The sequence below is a fragment of the Bactrocera oleae genome, chromosome 2 (genome assembly GCF_042242935.1).
Source record: "Bactrocera oleae isolate idBacOlea1 chromosome 2, idBacOlea1, whole genome shotgun sequence".
NCBI lineage: Eukaryota > Metazoa > Arthropoda > Insecta > Diptera > Tephritidae > Bactrocera > Bactrocera oleae.
In genome coordinates, this window is record NC_091536.1 from 7,136,743 (window position 1) to 7,156,444 (window position 19,702).

The 19,702-nt window shown below is 35.7% G+C and overlaps 3 protein-coding genes and 1 long non-coding RNA gene across 6 annotated transcripts in view; 2 read left to right on the forward strand and 2 right to left on the reverse strand.

The window, feature by feature from the left end:
* LOC106614337 (enhancer of split m5 protein) overlaps positions 1–9,639 on the reverse strand; it is a 49,770-nt gene extending 40,131 nt beyond the window's left edge. The window contains exon 1 of one of the 3 annotated variants that reach the window (XR_011395919.1): positions 8,892–9,639. The gene's annotated coding sequence lies outside the window, so the exon portion shown is untranslated. Of the gene's footprint in view, positions 1–4,063; positions 4,082–8,891 lie in introns of those variants that run through there. The other 2 variants (XR_011395921.1, XM_070108093.1) reach the window with 2 other exon arrangements.
* LOC118682958 (uncharacterized) overlaps positions 1–19,702 on the forward strand; it is a 148,480-nt gene that overhangs the window by 59,414 nt on the left and 69,364 nt on the right. The gene's annotated exons all lie outside the window — the stretch shown is intronic.
* Kaz-m1 (Kazal-type protease inhibitor m1) lies at positions 4,334–5,753 on the forward strand. The gene is made up of 3 exons (XM_014230028.3): positions 4,334–4,673; positions 4,754–4,972; positions 5,534–5,753. Exons 1-3 carry the CDS (start codon positions 4,415–4,417, stop codon positions 5,578–5,580), a joined length of 525 nt encoding a protein of 174 aa, XP_014085503.2. The 5' UTR covers positions 4,334–4,414; the 3' UTR covers positions 5,581–5,753.
* E(spl)malpha-BFM (Enhancer of split malpha, Bearded family member) lies at positions 16,637–17,706 on the reverse strand. The gene has a single exon (XM_014230041.3). The coding sequence runs from the start codon at positions 17,630–17,632 to the stop codon at positions 17,042–17,044; it is 591 nt and encodes a 196-aa protein (XP_014085516.2). The 5' UTR covers positions 17,633–17,706; the 3' UTR covers positions 16,637–17,041.

Below are 19,702 nucleotides of genomic sequence, written 5' to 3' on the forward strand. Positions count from 1 at the left end.
CGCGACTACTTTAATATGCTGGTCAAGATGCCACAACGGCAACATGCCGATCGTTGTTTTAACGGTTCTCGTTATCGTAATAACGTTATTAATGTCAGTGTGATTAACCTATGAATTTAGGTGGTTGGACATGGAATGGTTGGCTTGAGCGCGTGCAGTTAGCGGTAAAGCAGTTGCCGGTGGTCGCGTTTATTGTTTATAATTTAGGCAGCGGGCTAACCACACACAAAACAACAACAATAACATATAATAATAAGTGCAAAAAATAACAAAAACAACTAAAACCTAGCCTGCGTTAGTGGCTACACAAATCAGCGCAAATTAGCATCGATTGTTGTTGTTGCTGCTGTTATTGCAATTATCGCTCAAGCGCTGAGTCAGCGAAATTTTTATTTGCATCATAGCGTTTCATATCAACTGGCATTTTTTAACCCGAAATGTCTTATTGTGTTGTGTTTTGCACTTGCGAAAACAATATTTTCGTATTTTTCGTCATTTTTTTGGGAATCTCTCGACATTTTAACTGGAATTGTTTGCTTAGTTGTGGCGCGTGAGGGGGGAAACACTCACGAACTGGAAAACTTAGTCAAATATTCGAATTCTATATTAAAACAATTTGTAATGTCATTTCCTATTTACTAGCACTTATTAGAAATTAAGAAAAGCACTTAATTCGACGAAATCCGGTGTACAATACCAAAACTTTTTGCAACCATTATCACAGGCCAAATAACTTTCTTCGATTTCTCCTAATTTCATGTTTTTAGCACGAATTTTGTAACGGGAAATTTACATTAGCAAATTTGCTGGAAAGTTTGAACCATGTATCAATGGCGTTAATGGCAAATAAGCACACTGATGCGTTAGATTATGCTTCTGGCTTTAATATAATATATCTTTCGGTAGAGCAAATCTCTCAATTCTCGTGCAAAAACTTGACTTACAGTAATTTTTAAAGACGATTTGTCAGATTCATTCTCTTTAGGTGACTCAAAAAGTTGTTTGGCCCGTTTCTGTTCTTGTTAATTAGAAAAGATATAAAAAATATACTCAAACATTTTATTATATGCCACAATGTAAAACTTTTGAAATCAATGTGATAAAAGTAATAGTCTACATAAATAATTTAGAGATAATTTTTTAACAAAAAATCCAAATCTATTCTGATAAGTAACAAACGAGCTCGACAGGGGTTTAGGTTAGGTCTTGCTTCATACAGTCGTTTAAGGGGCTACATGGGTTTCACGGTTTCTAAACAAGTATTTTTTTATTGCCTTATTTAATTCTATAACATCTCTAGAATATTGTTCTAAATGCTTAAGTTGATCCGAAAAATAGTTTTGGACAGCTTTTTCACGAAATTGTGCTTTCAAAGTCCGAACTTAATGAAATGTTACAATGGTCTTCGAGATATTATTTAAAAGGTCTTGAACGGAAGATCTTCAATGTTCAAGTACAACTATTTAAAAAAACGTCGAGAAATTTTCACTACAATTTTCGTTTTATTTTGTAAAAACGTGTGCTAAAAATACAACTTTCACTTTTTTTCCTTCGTCCAATAACTAGTTTATGGTCTTAAATAAAACATGTAATTTTGTCTTTTTTCTTCATATGATTCTGTAGCAGTTCTGTTGTCAACGCGAAAGCACCTTTTTTCCGAGAGCCTGCCGAAAATGACGTCGTAATGGCCGAAAATTTCACAATATGTACCTTTGGAATTACAAAAGGTTTGAATAAAATATGTAAATTTTCATATGAAAAAACAAATATTGAAAATAGGCCATTTTTGGCTCCAAAAAACCCTTGTAACCGCTTAAAACTTATAAATCTACCTACACTAACTATTCACAACGAAATGCAGGGCATAATGCTCTTATTACAATTTAGGTATGGATCAGTTTGTAGTTCAGGCAAAGTATTTTTTAAAGTAAGGAAGAACGTTAATAAGGGGCACACCTAGTGTGACTGCCTAAAAACCAGTCGATTTTCGGAAATACAAAACTAAGACTACTAAACTATTTTTTGAGCACACAGTAAACATTTTGAAGAAAAAATTAAGAATTTTTCGAGTTACACCTGGTCTCTGACGGCGCTAACAAAGGTTCTTCTCTGTTGCAGTGATTACGACCTTCTCCGTGGTTGAAACTGAAAACAAATACTCACGAGACGAGTGCGTACAAAGACCTGCGGCCGAAAAAAAATCAAGAAGAATCCCTTTGAAATTGAAAAATTATTAAATGTCAGTACGAATCACGTTTGCTGGTTTGCTGAAATCTCAGAGTATGGAATTTTTTTAAAATTATTTTATCATATTTGCCTTCACTCACGACCAAGTGTACATATACCATATGCGGAATTTTACCATAATACTGATTTTGTGTATTGAAGTAATCATAACGTTAATTTTTTATCCACCATCCTAATATGGATAATTATAATATACGTTGTACCTATTTTTAGTTAAAATTTTTTAAATTCATAACGACATACATATATACAAATATGTTTTCGTATGATTATAGTTCGTACACGCCTCTCTAAGCTTTGTAAAATTTTTAAGATGTAAACAAAATAACTCAGATTCTTATCACAATGCAGTACGTGTAAAATCAAATTACATATTTTTTATCAGTTGAAGACAAAATCAAGGCTACTACTTTGAATAAGAGCACACATCACATCACAGTGCGGCAATTTGCGCTACAAATTAAACTAAAATAAACACGGATCTCTTTTCAAGATGGATGAGGTAGTAATAAAAAGTTAGTTTTATTGGATATCAGTTCATATCTTTCCATAGTCCCCATGCAAGCAATATATAATATCCCATAACTGTGTACTAACGGAGACGCTATGAAATATGTGTATGGTATATATAACTAATCAGCATGACGAGTTGAGTCGCTTTAGTCATGGCCATCTGTCTGTCTGTATATGCGCGAACTAGTCTCTCAGGTTTTAAGATATCGATCTGAATTTTGCACACGTTCTTTTCTCGCCAATAAGCTGCTTATTTGTCGGAACCGCCGATATTGGACTACTATTACATATAGCTGGCATACAAACTGAACGATCGGAATTAAGTGCTTGTATGGAAAGCTTTTTCATTTGACGAAATATTTTCAGGAAATTGTTCAAATCCGATCACTATAAAATCTAGCTGTCATATAAACTGCCCCGACAAAATCAAGTTTTTTAAGGAATTTTTTGTATTTGTAAAGAGTATTATAGCTTCGGTACAACCGAATTCTTATTCTAATGAAGCAAATGCATTACAAATCGGTTAAGGAAAAAATTGTGCTTCGCAGAAGCTGTATTGTCAAGCAACTTCTTTGAAACCTCTACTTGACATACTTTATTCAAACGACTCAGGTAAAAAGACCGAGTCGAGCTTCAAACCTAAACCAAAATGTATTGAGTCTATCCATAAGAGCGTTAAGATCCTGATTTATCTGATGGCAACACGATCATTTTAAATCACTGTTTCTTTAACTTTTCCGCGGTTATTTTCATTACCAGCGGTGGATGGACGATTTATACGAGTCTAAAATTAACACGCTTCATACCAAAAACATTAACCGAAACATATTGAGTTGATCACTGTTTGTTTAACTTTTTGGTTGGTAGCGTCATTGCATTGTTTGGAATACTAGCATGAGGCAAATTTTCGATGACTTCACGATTTTCACTGAATGCTTTGTGTCACTCAAAGACTTGTTCGTGATAAGTAGACTCCCCCAAACACGCGATTCCATTCAAATTTTTTTCATGTTAAAAATTGCCTGACAAACTTTTCGCGTCGTAAACAAACCGATGTAAAACACACAACTATTGACATATGGTAGTTGTACCAATCTCGGAAAATTTTTTTTATCGATTCAGTTTCCACGAGCAGCTTAAATAATACAATCCGTGTCAAATTCTGCAAGTAAGTCCTCTCTCATATTTATTCCAATTATCTACAACAACATCATCTCTCCCATCTGCCACACTAATCTACAATACCACCCCACTGTGCGATTGTGGTTTATTCAACGTTTGAAGTGCGTTTACTAGAACATACCACAACGTGCGAGTATATCCTCAATACTATGTTGTCACTTCCACTTACAACAAAAACTGAAAACTTCTCTAAACGTAAAAATGTACTTTCTATGTAAAAACAATAATAACGCTAAAGTACCGTTGTTGACTAATAAAAATACTTATCATAAGCATTTGCTGATAAGCGATAAGAAAAAATAAACATATTTTTCGCGGCATGACTAAAAGTATGTATAAATACAAACCAGTCAGTAGGTCGCTAGTAAGAAACGATCAATCAGTGTTTATTAATACATGCTTAAAGAGAAACAAAGAAAATATTTTAAATATAATTCAAAACCAAAAAAGTTTCTAAATACAAAAAAAAAAAATGCTGTATAAAAAATTCTACATAATATTTGCAACATTGATGGCCTTCTGCAATGCCAATACAATAACAACACTCGCTGATGAAGAGCCATTAGATACGGACCAGAACCAAGAGGACCAGCCATGCCCACTGATCTGTCCGCTTTTGTATGCGCCTACTTGTGGCTTTGACGGCGTAGACTATGAGCAATTCGTCAATCCATGTATGCTGGAAGTGGCCAACTGCGCGCGTAGGAAGGAGCGTGTTTCACTAAAACAAGGTGAGTAACCAACACAAAGTGATCGCGCCATCTCGTTAGTTATTGGAAATTAAACGAAATATTTCAAATAATTGTTACAGTCTTCGCACAGACCGACAATGATTGGTGCAGTACGAAATTGATAAATAGCCTCTATGATATCGTGGGTAATTTCGCTGACAATTTGAACAAAGTGGAATGCTTGAAACCCTGTCCGATGATTTACGATCCCGTGTGCATTTCGAATGGCGAATATCGTGTCACCATCGCCACCGCCTGCCAATTGGACACATACAATTGTGCGCTCAATAGCACTAAATGTGAGTAATATTTGATAAGGTTGTATGTTGTTTTTGTACCCCAGCTTAGCTTTAGAGAAATGGTTTAGTATGAGGCTCATGAAATATCGCTTGTTTATAAAAATGCGAATACAGCGACACCGATGTATGACACTAGTACATTAGGTTGGGAAATTCATTTCACTCCACCCATTTAACAAAGCGACATTGCAAGATTGAGCGAAACGAACGATCGCTATGTTTACCGTGTCCGTTATGTTTTTGCCTAGTTCTGATGTTGCCAGACATTGAATATGTGGCTAGTAGCACCAGCGAAATTACAGGTGAGCACCTGAAATTGGTGCACATTAATTATTTTCAGTTATTTGGAACATTTTACATTTTAACTAGATCTCTTTCAATTAAACGAAATATTTTATCCACCAGCGAAGACTTTAACAAGCGGTTATCATTCAAGTTTCTAGTTTTTAGTTTTAATAAACCAAATTTGGTTTATTTAAAAAATGTATGTCCGCTTCACATTCTACATATCATATTTTTGAAATGCTAACTATTACTTAATTAACTTATATTTTTTTGCAGTGGGATCCCAACTCTTCAGAATATTGAGCAACAGGAAATGCGAATAGAACTAAATCCAACAAACAACCAGTCATCAATTGGCAATATTTCAGTTATAAATTAGTATAGAAATCGTAAAAAGATACTAAAATGTTCAATTTTATATAAAGCATTTTGGGTCTCTTAACAAACCTGTTCCAATAAATATGTGATTATGAATATACATATAATAGAAACTATAGCTATAATGTAGTAGTTATTTGGTTAGTTAAATAGGTATACGTGATCTTTTCACAGTGCAATAAACATTTTCTTCTTATCGATTAAACGGTAGTTCTTTAAATCACTCGATTTATGGCTCTGCCATTTTACGAAACACTGATTACTATGATAAGTTAAAAACAAGTAAGGAAGGGCTAAGTTCGGATGTAACCGAACATTTTATACTCTCGCAAAGTCAAATAGTATACTCGTTTGAGATTTCTTTGTGGATTGGCTGATATTTTCGGTAGAAGGTCAACTATAGGCACTGGGGTCCACATATTTAGTACTTAGGGGCTTAAACAGTTTTGGTTCGATTTAGACAATTTTTGGCCACAAGGTGGCATACTTTAATCGCATTATTCACGCAAAGTTTTATCCCGATACAGTCAATGTTGCCTGATTTGCATAGTGGAAAGTGAAATAATCAGATGGAATTTAAAATGGTGTTATATGGAAAGTAGGCGTGGTTGTAGTCCGATTTCGCCCATTTTTGCACTGTGACATAGAAACATGAAAAGAACGTTATGCACCGAATTTGGTGGAAATCGGTTAAGCAGATCTCAAGATATGGGTTTTCACCTAAAAGTGGGCTGTGCCACGCCCACTGTCTAATTTTGAACGCGGTTCCTATAAAGTCATCTCATACCATCCCAGAGATAAAATTTAATGACTCTGGCGTGTTTAGTGCTTGATTTATCGCGCTTTTAGTAGTTTTTAACAGTACCGTTATATGGGGAGTGGGCGGAGTTGCCACCCGATTTCAACTATTTTCACACCGTCAATAGAAGTGCTAAAAATATTTGCTTCCAGTGAATTTTGTTATTATAGCATTAGCGGTTTAGGAGTTATGCACATTAAACCTATTAGAGGCGGGACCACGCCCACTTTTTTAAAAAAAAGTTTAACTGCAGATGCCCCTCCCTAATGTGATCCTGTGTACCAAATAACAGTCTTGTATCTTATTGCGGAGCTTAGTTATGGCAAAATATTTGTTTTTGATTAATGGCGTTTTGTGGGCGTGGCAGTGGTCCGATTACGCCCATCTGCAATACCAACCTTCTCACGGTACCATGAAACATGTCTACCAAGTTTCATAAAGATATCTCAATTTTTACTCAAGTTAGAGCTTGCACGGACGGACGGACAGACGGACAGACGGACGGACAGACGGACGGACGGACAGACAGTCACCCGGATTTCAACTCGTCTCTTCATCCTGATCATTTATATATATATAACCCTATATCTAACTCGATTAGTTTTAGGTGATACAAACAACCGTTAGGTGAACAAAACTATTATACTCTGTAGCAACAGGTTGCGAGAGTATAATAAGTAAGATTTGTATAAACACGTAACCTCGTTCACCTAACTTTTGTATATATTAGCATTAAAATTTATGTTCAGGTCTACATATATTTTTATTCGATCAAATTTGACTGGACCATAAAATTGCGCACGCAAACCGATTCCGCCGAAGTAAGAATACTCTTCACATATACAAAATATTCCTCACAAGCACTTGATTCTGATCATTAAGTTTGTATGGCAGTTATAGTGCTATAGTGATCCGAACTGAGATTGCACCATTGCCTCGAAAGAATTTCCGCTTGTTGGCCTCCTGACAGATCACAACTACTGGCATCACATGCGAGCCGGATGTGCATAAGTAACGACGATACATGCAAAAAGTGCAGAGAAGCAGGGATGAGAGAGACGCTGGAACACCTCCTATGCCTTATATACCTTCTTTAGTGTATACAAGTCCTACATTGGTAAAATTTTTCTTTATGTTCACGGGAATTTTAATCCCCAGCTGTCAATGTTTGCGTACGACCTGAAATGTTTGTCTGATTTGATCAGATGTTGTATAATTTACATATCAAATGTTGGAAATGAGTTAAATCAACAGAAGATTATCGTCCTTTAAAACCCTTCGACATTCATATAGTCTAAAGTGAAGTATTCAGGTCTATTCGGAACATTATCATCTTAGCGCAATTCTCATTGGTAACGTATAATGCGATATTTTCTTTAAAAATATATTCCTTCCAAATTCTAGTAAGAAGCAGTAAGACTGATTTTCTTAGTATTATATTTAACATTTCTTATGAAATCTTTTACCTCAGAATCCTTTCTTACCACTATTTAGTGGTAAGACCTACTAAGGAATCATTTACTGTGGTTATTCCATATTTCTGTCTATGGACCACAACTTATGAACTTTCATTTTAATAACTTGAGAGAAAAATTGAAGAAAAAAATTGCTATACATATGTATATATCTTATATAGAATATAATTATTATCTAGGGCGTCGCTACAATCTTTGCACTGTTCGTTCTGATTGGACTGTTTACTATAGCATATAGCTGTCATTTAAACTGGTCGATCAAAGGCAAGACAAAGATCTTTTTACACCCCGCACCTATAAAGCGTATTTTACTATGGATGCAGCCGAAACTTTCGTTTTTTCGTGTTTTATATAACATTTTAATTGTTATCTGCTTTGCAGAGTGGATTCAGTAGCTGTTTTGATATACTACTTCTTATACCCTTCTTCAAAAGAGTATTAGATTTTATTCAGTTCATCAACATGTTTAGCATAATGGCGAATGGGAGACCATGAACAGTTCGAATTCCAGTTATGTACTCACTAAGTTCACGCTACTCTTTACAGCATAGATTGCATGAACAGCTGTATCTTATCCGGGTGGGCTAGGTCGTGTCACCGCTTTCATTCTATTTATTCTAGATAAGTGCTGGTAGCCATTCGTTTCGCGATGAGCTACTCAAAAAACTGATAAAATAAACTAATATAATTTTTCATCTTAATTAATTCAACATTATAGTAATATTTTGAGTAAGAGTAACCTAGACCCAACTATGCGTCAAGTAGTTGATCTTTACATTATATGTATTATATATTCAAATCGGATTGTAATAGTTCCATCGTTAGCGCCATCTATCGCGTTGAATTGAGAACTTTGATCATAGAGTAACCGAAGCAAGATTTACCTATCTTCTAAACGAACTGAGTTACAAACAGAAGAGTTAAATATTATCAGAAAATGTTTTAAAACAACAAATATTTGCCTAATTCGAAACAATGGTACCTGTTGTGAACATTTGCCGAGCACATTTCGTCGCCACCTTCGCGTTGTTCACGGCGTGCTTTGTTAGTTTTGCCACAAAATCGAAACATCAATTATCTAATGTCAACGCGTTGAGTTTTTAGTGTTTGCTCCCCACCACAGTGTAGGCGCTAAACGCCGCAACGTTTTTGGCTACATCCATCAAAAGAGTCATTAACACCACACCAACTTCGATTGTTACGACACATGCTTGTTTACATACGAGTATGCAAGTGTATGCTTGTGTTTGTGTGTATAGGCGTGTTATTGTTGCATGAGCATGAGCGGCAATGTTTGTTTTGTGGCGCATTGCTGTCGATCGGTTGATTGGTTTTCCAACTTCATTGCGTATGCGCAGCACACTTGCGAAGGCCGTAGAGCCCAATCGACGTGGTTACCTCGTTTATTTGTGGAGTGTATGGTAAATTGTGGCGTAGACTTGGCGGTTACTACGCGTTAACACCCTTTTTATTTTTGTACAATTTATTTTCTCATTTTTTAATTGTTTAATTATTCGCCGTTTTATTGACATGCCAGTGTGTATTCTGTGTCCGGGTATTTGGGACTCAACTCCATGCAGTGCGGTGTATTCTGGGAACCCATATGACACGACGCGCGGCGGTGACAATTATACACTGTTCAAACGCGCGATGCTTATCATACTGCGAGGCATGCGGATGGACGCGCGATAACAACTAACGTTTTGAAAAGAATAATACTCACAGTAAAAAACAACAACAGAAAAAGTAATCAAGAAAAAAACAAGAAAACAAGAAAAAACGTTAACTTCGGTTACACCAAAGCTATAATACCCTTCACAAGTACAAAATATAATTTACAAGTATTTGATTTTGATCGGTTAGTTTGTATGGCAGCTATAAACTATAATGATCCGATCAGAACAAATTTTTTGGAGATTGCACCTTAGTCTTAGACAGTGATTTATGCTAAATTTCTTAAAGAGAACTCGTTAAATGAAAAAACTTTCCATATAATCACTTGATTCTGATCGTTCAGTTTGTATGTCAGCTATAGTGGTCCGATATCAGCGGTTACGACAAGTAAGCAGCTTCCTGGGAAGAGGAGGACGTGTACAAAATTTTAGATCGATATCTCAAAAACTGAAGTATTAGTTCACGGATATACAGACAAACGGACGGACAAACGAACTTGACTAAATCGACTCAGCTCGTCATACTGATTATATATATATATATATATATACTTAATATATATCCTGTTGAGGGCATAAAAGAGACAATAAAGCGTAAAACAAATACTGAAAGGGCTATTTAAGAGAAAAGTTTTATTTTTTTGGTTGACATGTTTGTAGAATGCAAATATACATATTTACCTATAAACGAGTGTCTTTCTGTCTGTACGTTAGTCCGTCTGTTCTGTACCCTTGCTAAATATTGAGCGCAGAGTATTACGATTTTCTTGGCGGAATGCAGAAAACAAAACTGGCATGACTTTCGAGAAGACTGAGGCTCGGTAAGTTGACCCAACCTCGCCTAGGTACATATCGTAGTCTCATACAAAAGTAGCCAAAGGATTTCACTATAAGTACCGCGTATATAAATAAATATTTTAGAGTCGCGTCAGAATTGAAATATACAATTTCAGCGATTTGATAAAATCTTTCAAAATTTGAGGGCGGGTCCTTCCTCAATAAATACTAGAAAAGCGATCATATGTTCATATGTAGTGTGGTCATTAATCGAGACCTTGAATTCCGTGGCGGCGTTTAGGTTATGTTTTCTGTGATGAAATCCCTAAGCGACTCTAACCTTTTACCCAAGAGGCCTTTTCATAGATTTTTAAGCCGCAAATAATCGCAGTGTAGTTATTGTGACCAACATACTGGATGTATTTTTTGATTTATAACTTAATTACTTTAAGTAATAATATCTTGTTATTATTTTTGTGTCACACATTATTCTTTGATATTGCGTTGTTTTAGACGAAAATCATTATTTGATCTAGCTGTCATATTCCACAGTTACCGTTTCACATTTTGCAAGGTAACCAATTATAATGACTTCGCAAGCATTCAAAAATTGATACCAATTTCTATTTGGGGAGCAGACAAACCGCTGATCTTTTTGAAGCCCTTTTACGTGGGGCAATTTGGATCTGTGTTTTGAAGTCGCATATGTATGAGTATTTGTCGAAATTGACGTGTGACCGAAAATAATGGGAACGTAGCTTAGTTGGAACCTGTTCATTACGGCAGAGCCATACGCCGAAACTTATCTATATAAAGCTTTTCTATAAATAGCTCTTAAAAAAGTGATAAAGACATCTCCAAACTTCATATTAATACAACTGCGAAATCCGTGGACAAGCAGTACGATCAATCAGAGCGATGGAATCTTTAGATTCAAATAATCAGTAACCAAGCGACCAAACAGACGTTTCTATTATGGCAATATTATATTATATAATTGGTCTTTAAATTTTCTACTTTTGATTAATCGAAGCTTTGAGGATAATATACCCTTACTTCTATATATGTAGTTATGGGTCAGAGAATTTTAAAAAGTCGACGATTTCATTGATCAAGCTGTTATAAAAAGAATGAAAATTACCACTTCTTCAGTTATTTCAGCTTCTAAATTACTTTCTTTGCAAGTACGCTGAGAATATGTAATTTCGTTTCGCCCGAACCCGGCGCTTACTTACTTATTTAATTCTTTATATTTGCCCATTTGTAAGTACGCCGTCCCCTTTCTGTCTTTTAAATTAATGTGTGCTCGGCTTTGCATACAAAAAATCTCAGCATGGCATTTCCAGCAACAAAATACCTTATGTCAACACTTGAACATCCGCGCGCTATACACGTTTCTCATCATCATCATTTTTGGTATGTTCTTGGCGCTACGCACATTCCGTAACTTCTTAATTGGTCAATTGGTGTAGCAAAGCGGACGACTCGAAGTCAGCGCGAGTCCGTAAAGACGAGCAACTGCAATGGTGCCGCAAGTGCAACGCGCATCCGCCCGCTGCGAAACGAGTTGGAATGTCCGCTTTTTCGGAGTGTTGACACACGCTGCACACAACTTGCATTTTAATTTATTAACTCAATAAATAACAATATTTTATGATGAAAAACTCCAAGCAGGAGCTCCAGCAGTCAAAACATGTCAGCACATGTGTACGATTCATATCGCCAGCGTGGAGCGTTGTGTATGCACACAGCTGTAATAACAAGCTGTGAGTTGTGGACACTTGCGCCGCCATGTCCTCTGTCGTCCCCTTTTTGGCTACAAACCACATTTGACGTGTTTGATTTGCTGCGCCCACTTGGACTCGCCGCTCGACCGCGCAAACCTGCTCGTTTGCTGTTTTAGTTAATGTCTTTAGAGTCGGCGGAGTTTTTAATGGGTGCCTTGCATATTTGCATGCTTTTCAGCAGTGGGCCGCGGGTTCCAAGAAACGCTTCTTTGTCAAATGAGGCTATCAAAGTTCTTAGTATTTATGTAAGCGCTGAAAACGTGCTTGACAAGGCTGCTTGAAGGTGAACGAAAATAGTAGGGAATAAAAGAATATTTAATTATAAATTTCAGCATAAATAAATTATGGGTCATGATGCGGATAAACATATTAAATAGTTAGTATTGCGCACAGTAGGAACATTACATAAGGTTTATGAAGCGGTGAAACATGTGTGAATGACTTTTGGTAGACACTCCGCCTAAATAATATATTCATAATCGTGAGTCATAAAATTCTTTAGTTAAGTTCTCAAAATCAGGAAAAGTCAACGCAAGTTGAAAGAGTGTCTTCTTAATAGTGACTAATAAGATAATTTAGGTTAGTTCCTCAAGCCTCCAAGTTTGTTGCACTGCTGCTGCCTCTTCCTCAGCTGCTGGTATTGGCGCTGCTTCCGAAAAGAAGCAAGAAGCCAAAAAGGAAGAATTGGAGTCAGAAGTAAGTATAATTGACATAGAGAAAGTTAAAAGTATTGCAAGCAAATTGCAGAGAGGTTATGAAGGACCTTCACCCGAACTTCTTTTTCTTGGAATGACATCTTAAATATAAAATCGTATCCTTATAAGAAAGAGCTCCAGCTCGACCTGTCTCGTATGTCGAGAGACCTCGCGAAACTGTATATTTATCTTTGTAGTCATCATCACGTAAGTTATGCTTAGCACATGGATCTCTAAAACATTGCTTTATCTCATTTTGATTCTTAAATGTGGACTTTATTTATTAATATTTTTCGCAATAAATTTTAATTGAGGATTCCTTCGATATGCTAAGTAGTGGACATACTATATCATCTACTCTCCGAAAGTTTCACACTCTTAACTATAATACTTGATTTCTAAAGAAATCCCAATCATGTCTAATAAGAAATACTTAAATTTTCATTAATTCGATGAAGAAAGTTTCTGTGCTTTCGTGACGATAGAATGACGGACATCGACAGAGGTCGTGGAGTATTCCAACTATTAAATTTTATATAATTAGTAAATGGGAAAAATTTACACTGACCGCTTATTGAGCTTGTTCCTTTGCACAAGCCTAAAGGATTCCTTCGAATGAAGCAGATATACATGGCGTCATGCTGTTGTACTCTCCGACCGAACAGAACTCAAAGCATACATATGAGTTGATCATATCAGCGCAACAATACCCATAGAGGGTAATAACAAATCGGTAGCTGTAGTTGAATCACGGTTCCAGAATTTTCAATGTTAAGAAGAATAAGAGAATCATTTAAACTTTACTTCGGTATAATAAAAAAATACTAGTAATATAATACTTAGACCTGTGTAAGGCGCTTGTCTGAATTTCTCCTCAAATATATTTTATGAGTTTTCAATGAGTTGCAGGTTGATGGTCACTAGAACTCCTGATTAATTACTTATAACCCCAACTTTTTTAAGTGAACAGCGGCATTCTCTGAAATTAATATCGTTTTGACAACACTGCTTTTTATGACTTCACCTCTACAAATGACTGGGATACTTTTATTACAAATTTGTAGAACTGTAACTATAATATTTACTTATATTGTGGGTGTAGAATAAAAACTTGTTGCTAAGAGAGTAAAGTGTTGATACATACATAAGACGCGCGACATTGAGTGTTTGGTACTTTTGAAGTCCCGTCGACATTGTTTAAATAAATGTCTAATTTCAATTGCCTCAAAGTGTGATTAATTATAATATAGAGCTTAACGCGAATTTGCAACTTGAACAGTTTATTTCATCATTCTCGAGTTAGTCAAGTATTTGTTCTATAAAGAATACTCCAAATCGATAGCTAATTCATCAGCTTGACACTTGAGACGAAACCTTCCGAGTGCTGACTACTACTCATAGTATAATACAAAAGTACACACACTTAGCTTTCACGTTATTATAATACATATATCAAATAGGGATTTAGATATAGCGGAAACTATATTAATCGGCAGACTGTTAAATCAATTGAAAATATTCCATAGTAAACAGATTATTTAATATAATATATACGTCAGCGGAGATTTTTTTAAACTGGTCTGGAGCTTTAAGTGTAATTGATTTATGAGTGCCGTATACATTGTTTAATAACTTCGGGTAACTTGAAAAAAATATATATACTTCTATGTATCTATATTATTTTTGTTATGTGAATGTCTCTTCCAAGTTTTAGAAATCTGAAATATTTTCAGAAAGGAATACGAAAATTTGTAGATTGTAATTGATAGAGATACAAGAACGAATCTAAGCTCTATAAATAATAATGCGCACCTCTAACCTGTACACCATGACAACTTTAAGACTTAGGCCATAGAAATGCAGCTTTAGGCTAGGTTTGTATACGATATAAAGAATTATTTCAAGGGGTCCTACAATTCTAATTTCAAAATATTTTCCGAAAAGACAATGTAACATTTTAAATTTTGGATTCATAGACTTTGCTGTATATTAAATGTTTAATATATATAATTTTTTCTGATTTTTGAAAAATATTGGTGTGACACGACACTGACACGGTATTGGCCGTTTCAAACAAATTTTATTTGAGTTTAAACTTTTTCAAGAGTTCTAAGCGCGCGTTCGGCTTTAAATATTTTTATACTCTTGCAACATGTAGCTACAGAATATAATAGTTTCTAGTATTGAAATTCTGCGAAATGTTTTCAAACTTCCCGGTTCATAATGCAATACAGAAATAATCTCTTTATAATAGCAGTGTATCCTCTTGCCTGATGAAATCTGGGCAACACTTCCCCTAGACCCCATATACCTATTATATATTGGTCAATCTGAGAGGTTTCTTAATAAAATTCAGAGAACTTGGTAGTTATTTGTCAGATTACCAAACTTGGATAAAATCGGGCCAAAATATTAGCTACCCCCATACATACCTTATATAAAAAAAATTATAAGAATTTCAAATTTCCGATTGGCTTTATACAAATTAAGCAATTTTAAGTGAAATTATAATATTGGATATACTATAGTTTTAATGTTAAAAATGTGTGATATCGATCCACGAATTATCCCAGCTTCCATATACTACATACATATTATATAATGATTTTATTAGTCCAGAATGAATTTGGGATTTTCCATCTTTTGGTTGATGTTTTCCTAATATACCCGATACATAAAAGTTTGCTTTGATTGAGTTTATGTCACATATATCTCATAACATCCACTCGGTTGAATTGAAGTTGAAGCAATTAGACATAGATATGTAACGAAAAGTTAACAGAAAATATTGCGTCTTTAAGTCAAATAATCAGTGGTGTTGTGGAATCTGATAGTTGTCGGAATCAGAATTGAAACCGATAAAAAAAAAAGTAGTAGGTGTCATGAGTTCAAATATTGTTGGTTTGATGTTCGAAACAGAAATTGTATTGGTTTTGGATTTTTGTGTGCTGTTCGATGGTTGAAAAAATGTAAGTTAAGAAATTTATTTATTTTATTGTTACGAATTGAATTGACTTTATTTTTATAGGGGAAAACATAAGAACAGAACACAAAACGCAATAATAACTGAATTTATGGAAAAATATCCAGACATTATAAGACGATTTACAAAACACAATAAGACAGTTATAGATAGATATAAATATCCTGCAAAATTATCAATTAATAGAACTGCAGACTAAAAATGCTAGCAGCTTGAGGCGATTCCCTTGGGCCATCAAGTGGATTACTGAGGTCTCTTAGTATTTTCATTGTAGTTGTTTCGTTTCGTTTCTTTCTTCTTCTAATAAAACAAAAGCAAAAATTGCGGAATTCATTGTAAACTTTATTAGAATTGCTTCCAAATTTTTTCATTCACAAGATTTGTCACATTAGTAAACAGCTGATTCGAATATTGGTTTTATGTATGTTCGAAAAGACGAAAATCCATCAGATTCTGTGAACCATTGAAAATTGAAATTGGTTTGCAATTCGGACAGCTAAGTAAATCTGATTTGAATTCCATATCACCCCTGAATATTTTCCCAACCGAGCTGCATACATAATTAGTTTTTTCTGCTTCTGGTATAAAAAAAGTATTATATTTTCGATTTAAGATCCTAATTCAAAGTTGCAATGCAAAGCAAAGTACTAAAGTACAAAGTAACAAATGTTGTAAGCAAAATACTTCAGAATAGTTAATATATTGTAGATATAATCAACAAATCAAAGCAATCGAACAAGACGAGAACACAGAATAGACACCGCACAACAATCAAGTGCCACAAATCAAGCTGAAAACAACAAATCGATTACTTCTTAGCGTTTATCGAAAACGAATTATCTATTTGAAAATGTTTGTTTACAAGTATTCTCCTTTCTTGGTTACAAAAAATTATAAAGTAAAATAAAGCCTTTCGTTATCACAAAAATCTCACTTAGTAACTAGGAAATTAAATTTAAAAATAATATCAATAATAATAATACAAAAATTAAGCATACAAATTCTCTAAACTTGGCTGAGCACCACTTGAGATTTGTTTACAAAACTTAAACACTATATTGGAAGCGCGTTGATTAAATAACTACATGTAGTGAATACGAGTTAATTAAAGTACTTCAGCCGCTACAAACGAGTATCACAAATATCTAAAGCTCGGGTCACAGTAATTCCGCGCAAACACCACAGTTGTTAAGCGTCTATAAGAGAGACACTTCAGCTCAAGCTTGTGCCCAACGATCACCGTTATGTTGCGGATACTGCATATGCGGATATTGTGCATTGCTGTAGCAATAGCTGGGCTGCAGCAGATCCTCATCGGCGGCTACAGGTGTGAAACTGCTCAACACCGGCTGCAGATTGGTGGTCCAGAAAAAGGTGCCCGCTTCGGTGCGTGCAAAACGTACGGGCACATAGATGTCATGCTCCGCTTGTGCATCCATCTCTTCTTGTACGAGTTCGGCTAGCTTCTCATTGGCTGAATTGTCTTCGATCTCTTCGTAGTAAGGTTGTTCTTCCATTTGCGCATTGCGCAGATTCTCTAGAGATTCCAAAGATTCCAATGAGTTCCATACCCGTTGTTGTGGCTGATATGGATATTGCTGCTGTTGTTGTTGTGTTTGCAAGCGCTGTCGTTGGTGGCAGTGGCGGTATTGAAATTTCTGTTGCTTTTGTTGTTGTTTGTTGCGGAAGAATGTCTGCAAGACACGCTTAATGCTATAGCTCGACTTGTTGTTGTCTTGCATTTCGACATTTGCTTTGTTGTTGGCCTTATTTTGAGCCGCTGCTAATTGTTGCTGTTGTTGGCACATTTTCGTAAAATGTTCTTCAAATTCTATGCGCCGTTCGATACTTTTCTAATTGCTTAATGCGTGTGGCACGTTGAACGTACGAATTCAGAATGATTTTTACACGCCACACAACGATCTTTTATAGCACCGCGTCGGCGATCACCAAGTGGCGACCGCAACAACAATAACCCACATGCAATGAATTTGTACTTCTGTACATTTCCTTCAGGAAAGGGAGTAGTACAGTCAAAGAAACAAAAACAATAACCGAAGAGCGGGAGAAATACGAGAACACGTGCACCAACCCATGCGCTCGCTGCTCAGTCGAGCGCTAGTGTTGAGCATGCGTGCCTGTACATTACGGATATGCACTTCGCTTGAGCTTGGCGCACAAACGCTCCAGCGACCAACGCTTGGTACTAACAAAAACAACGCAACTTGCAACAGAAACAGTGAATTGTACACAATGCGCAGCTATCTACCCTCCTTGGAGAGCGTTGTGTGCTCGATGACTCAGTCGAGCTCGAGCAGTACAAATGCGTACTTTGTAAAGGAAATGTCAAGTAAGAGGGTCACTGCACAGCAATAACAACTCGAATTCCGATAAGAATTGTCGAGGCGGCTCAGCAAGTAGCGCAGGTCGTCGAAGAGCTAAGAGAGCAAAAAGGCATAAGTGGCACAGTGGCGCATGACACGGCATTAGAAGTTTTGATTCTATGAACGGTGAGGTCGGTGTCAGTATCAACTGTAAAGAATTACCGGTCACTGGAATTAACATACTCATGCTCAAGTGGTCTGATTTCTCAAGAAAACTGTGGTGTAAGGTTTCTCAATTGTTCTTAAGAGTCGCTCTGCCAAAAGTACTAAAATCCGAACACAAAATGTAATAATAAATTAACATTTACAGCTTCAGTTAATAAATCGTCAATTTATTAATGTTTCAGACTTTGTCTTCTTACTATCTCTTGCAGACTTAATATTTTAGATTTCTTCGTACGCAATTTGCAAACTCACAACACTTCTGTTCTCTCCATGACATAGTCGAGTTCCAAAAAAAATCCTCATCTCCCTGGCAAGAACTTATTTGGCTGAGTAAAATAATGCTTTATCGTTGCGATATAACCTCACAGATCTTAGAAGCAATCAAGAACGTTGCCTTATAATCTTACAGATCTTCGCTAGAAACAATGAAGACGTATATTCCAACCGCAGTTTTTGGATTGCTTATTGCAAATTCGTAGTCATCAATGATGCTTTCTACTTAAAGGCGATTCTAAACATCTTCAACTATGTCAAAAAGTGTAAGATTTTATAAATAAAGACATTGTCCCGAAGCTTTTCATATTACTTGATATGTGCGAAACAAGAATTCATTCTACAAGCTCCTCAGGTAGAGAAAACGATATGGTTATCCTATTGTGTCGGTAAAATGCATCGATAGCCAGAGTCAAGAAGTGTTTGAAGGAAGCCGCGCGAGAATCTTAAAGTATCTATGACATCTATGGTATCTTTCGATATATGGTAGTTGGTTTTATAGTGATAAAACGTTAAGCCCTTTATCCTATGGTTTCTTCTGGAAAATATAGTCATCAGAATCTAGTTGGGAGGAACTCGATTTCTTCTTGAAAAATGTTGTATGTTTGTGAAATATATTTATATTGTCGGGATCTAATTGAAATGTCTTTATTAACGTATGGATGTTGAAAAAGATGGCAGTGGAACCAGAAGATTTTATTAAAAACACATACATATGTATGCATTTATTTATGGTTTTTCATAGAGTCAATATTAACTATTTTCCTGTCTGAAGTCCTTTGTTTTGGATATTATTTCTGCTTAATAGTCTCTATAGTATCGGCTTGTGAGCTTGGCTGCTACACTGCGGGTTAAAATCTGAGCTACCGCCACTAAATATGCAATATTAAACCTTCTGCTAGGCAATATTATTGATGTAAGAAGATTCGCTGTAGAGGCTAAGCAGGCATGTAGAAACGAGTTAGAGCATGTTTGAATGGGGCATCTATTTCTAGTATTTTCAATATTTAAGCCATAAAATGGGTCATAATTTTTTCGACCTAGCTCCAATAGTAG

What these genes read in the sequence shown, in the direction of transcription:
- Kaz-m1 (XM_014230028.3), top strand. Translation starts at nt 4,415, where the DNA reads ATGCTGTATAAAAAATTCTACATAATATTTGCAACATTGATGGCCTTC. An exon ending in GCGTGTTTCACTAAAACAAG is followed by an intron (nt 4,674 to 4,753) that starts GTGAGTAACCAA and finishes TAATTGTTACAG; the next exon opens with TCTTCGCACAGACCGACAAT. An exon ending in TGCGCTCAATAGCACTAAAT is followed by an intron (nt 4,973 to 5,533) that starts GTGAGTAATATT and finishes ATTTTTTTGCAG; the next exon opens with TGGGATCCCAACTCTTCAGA.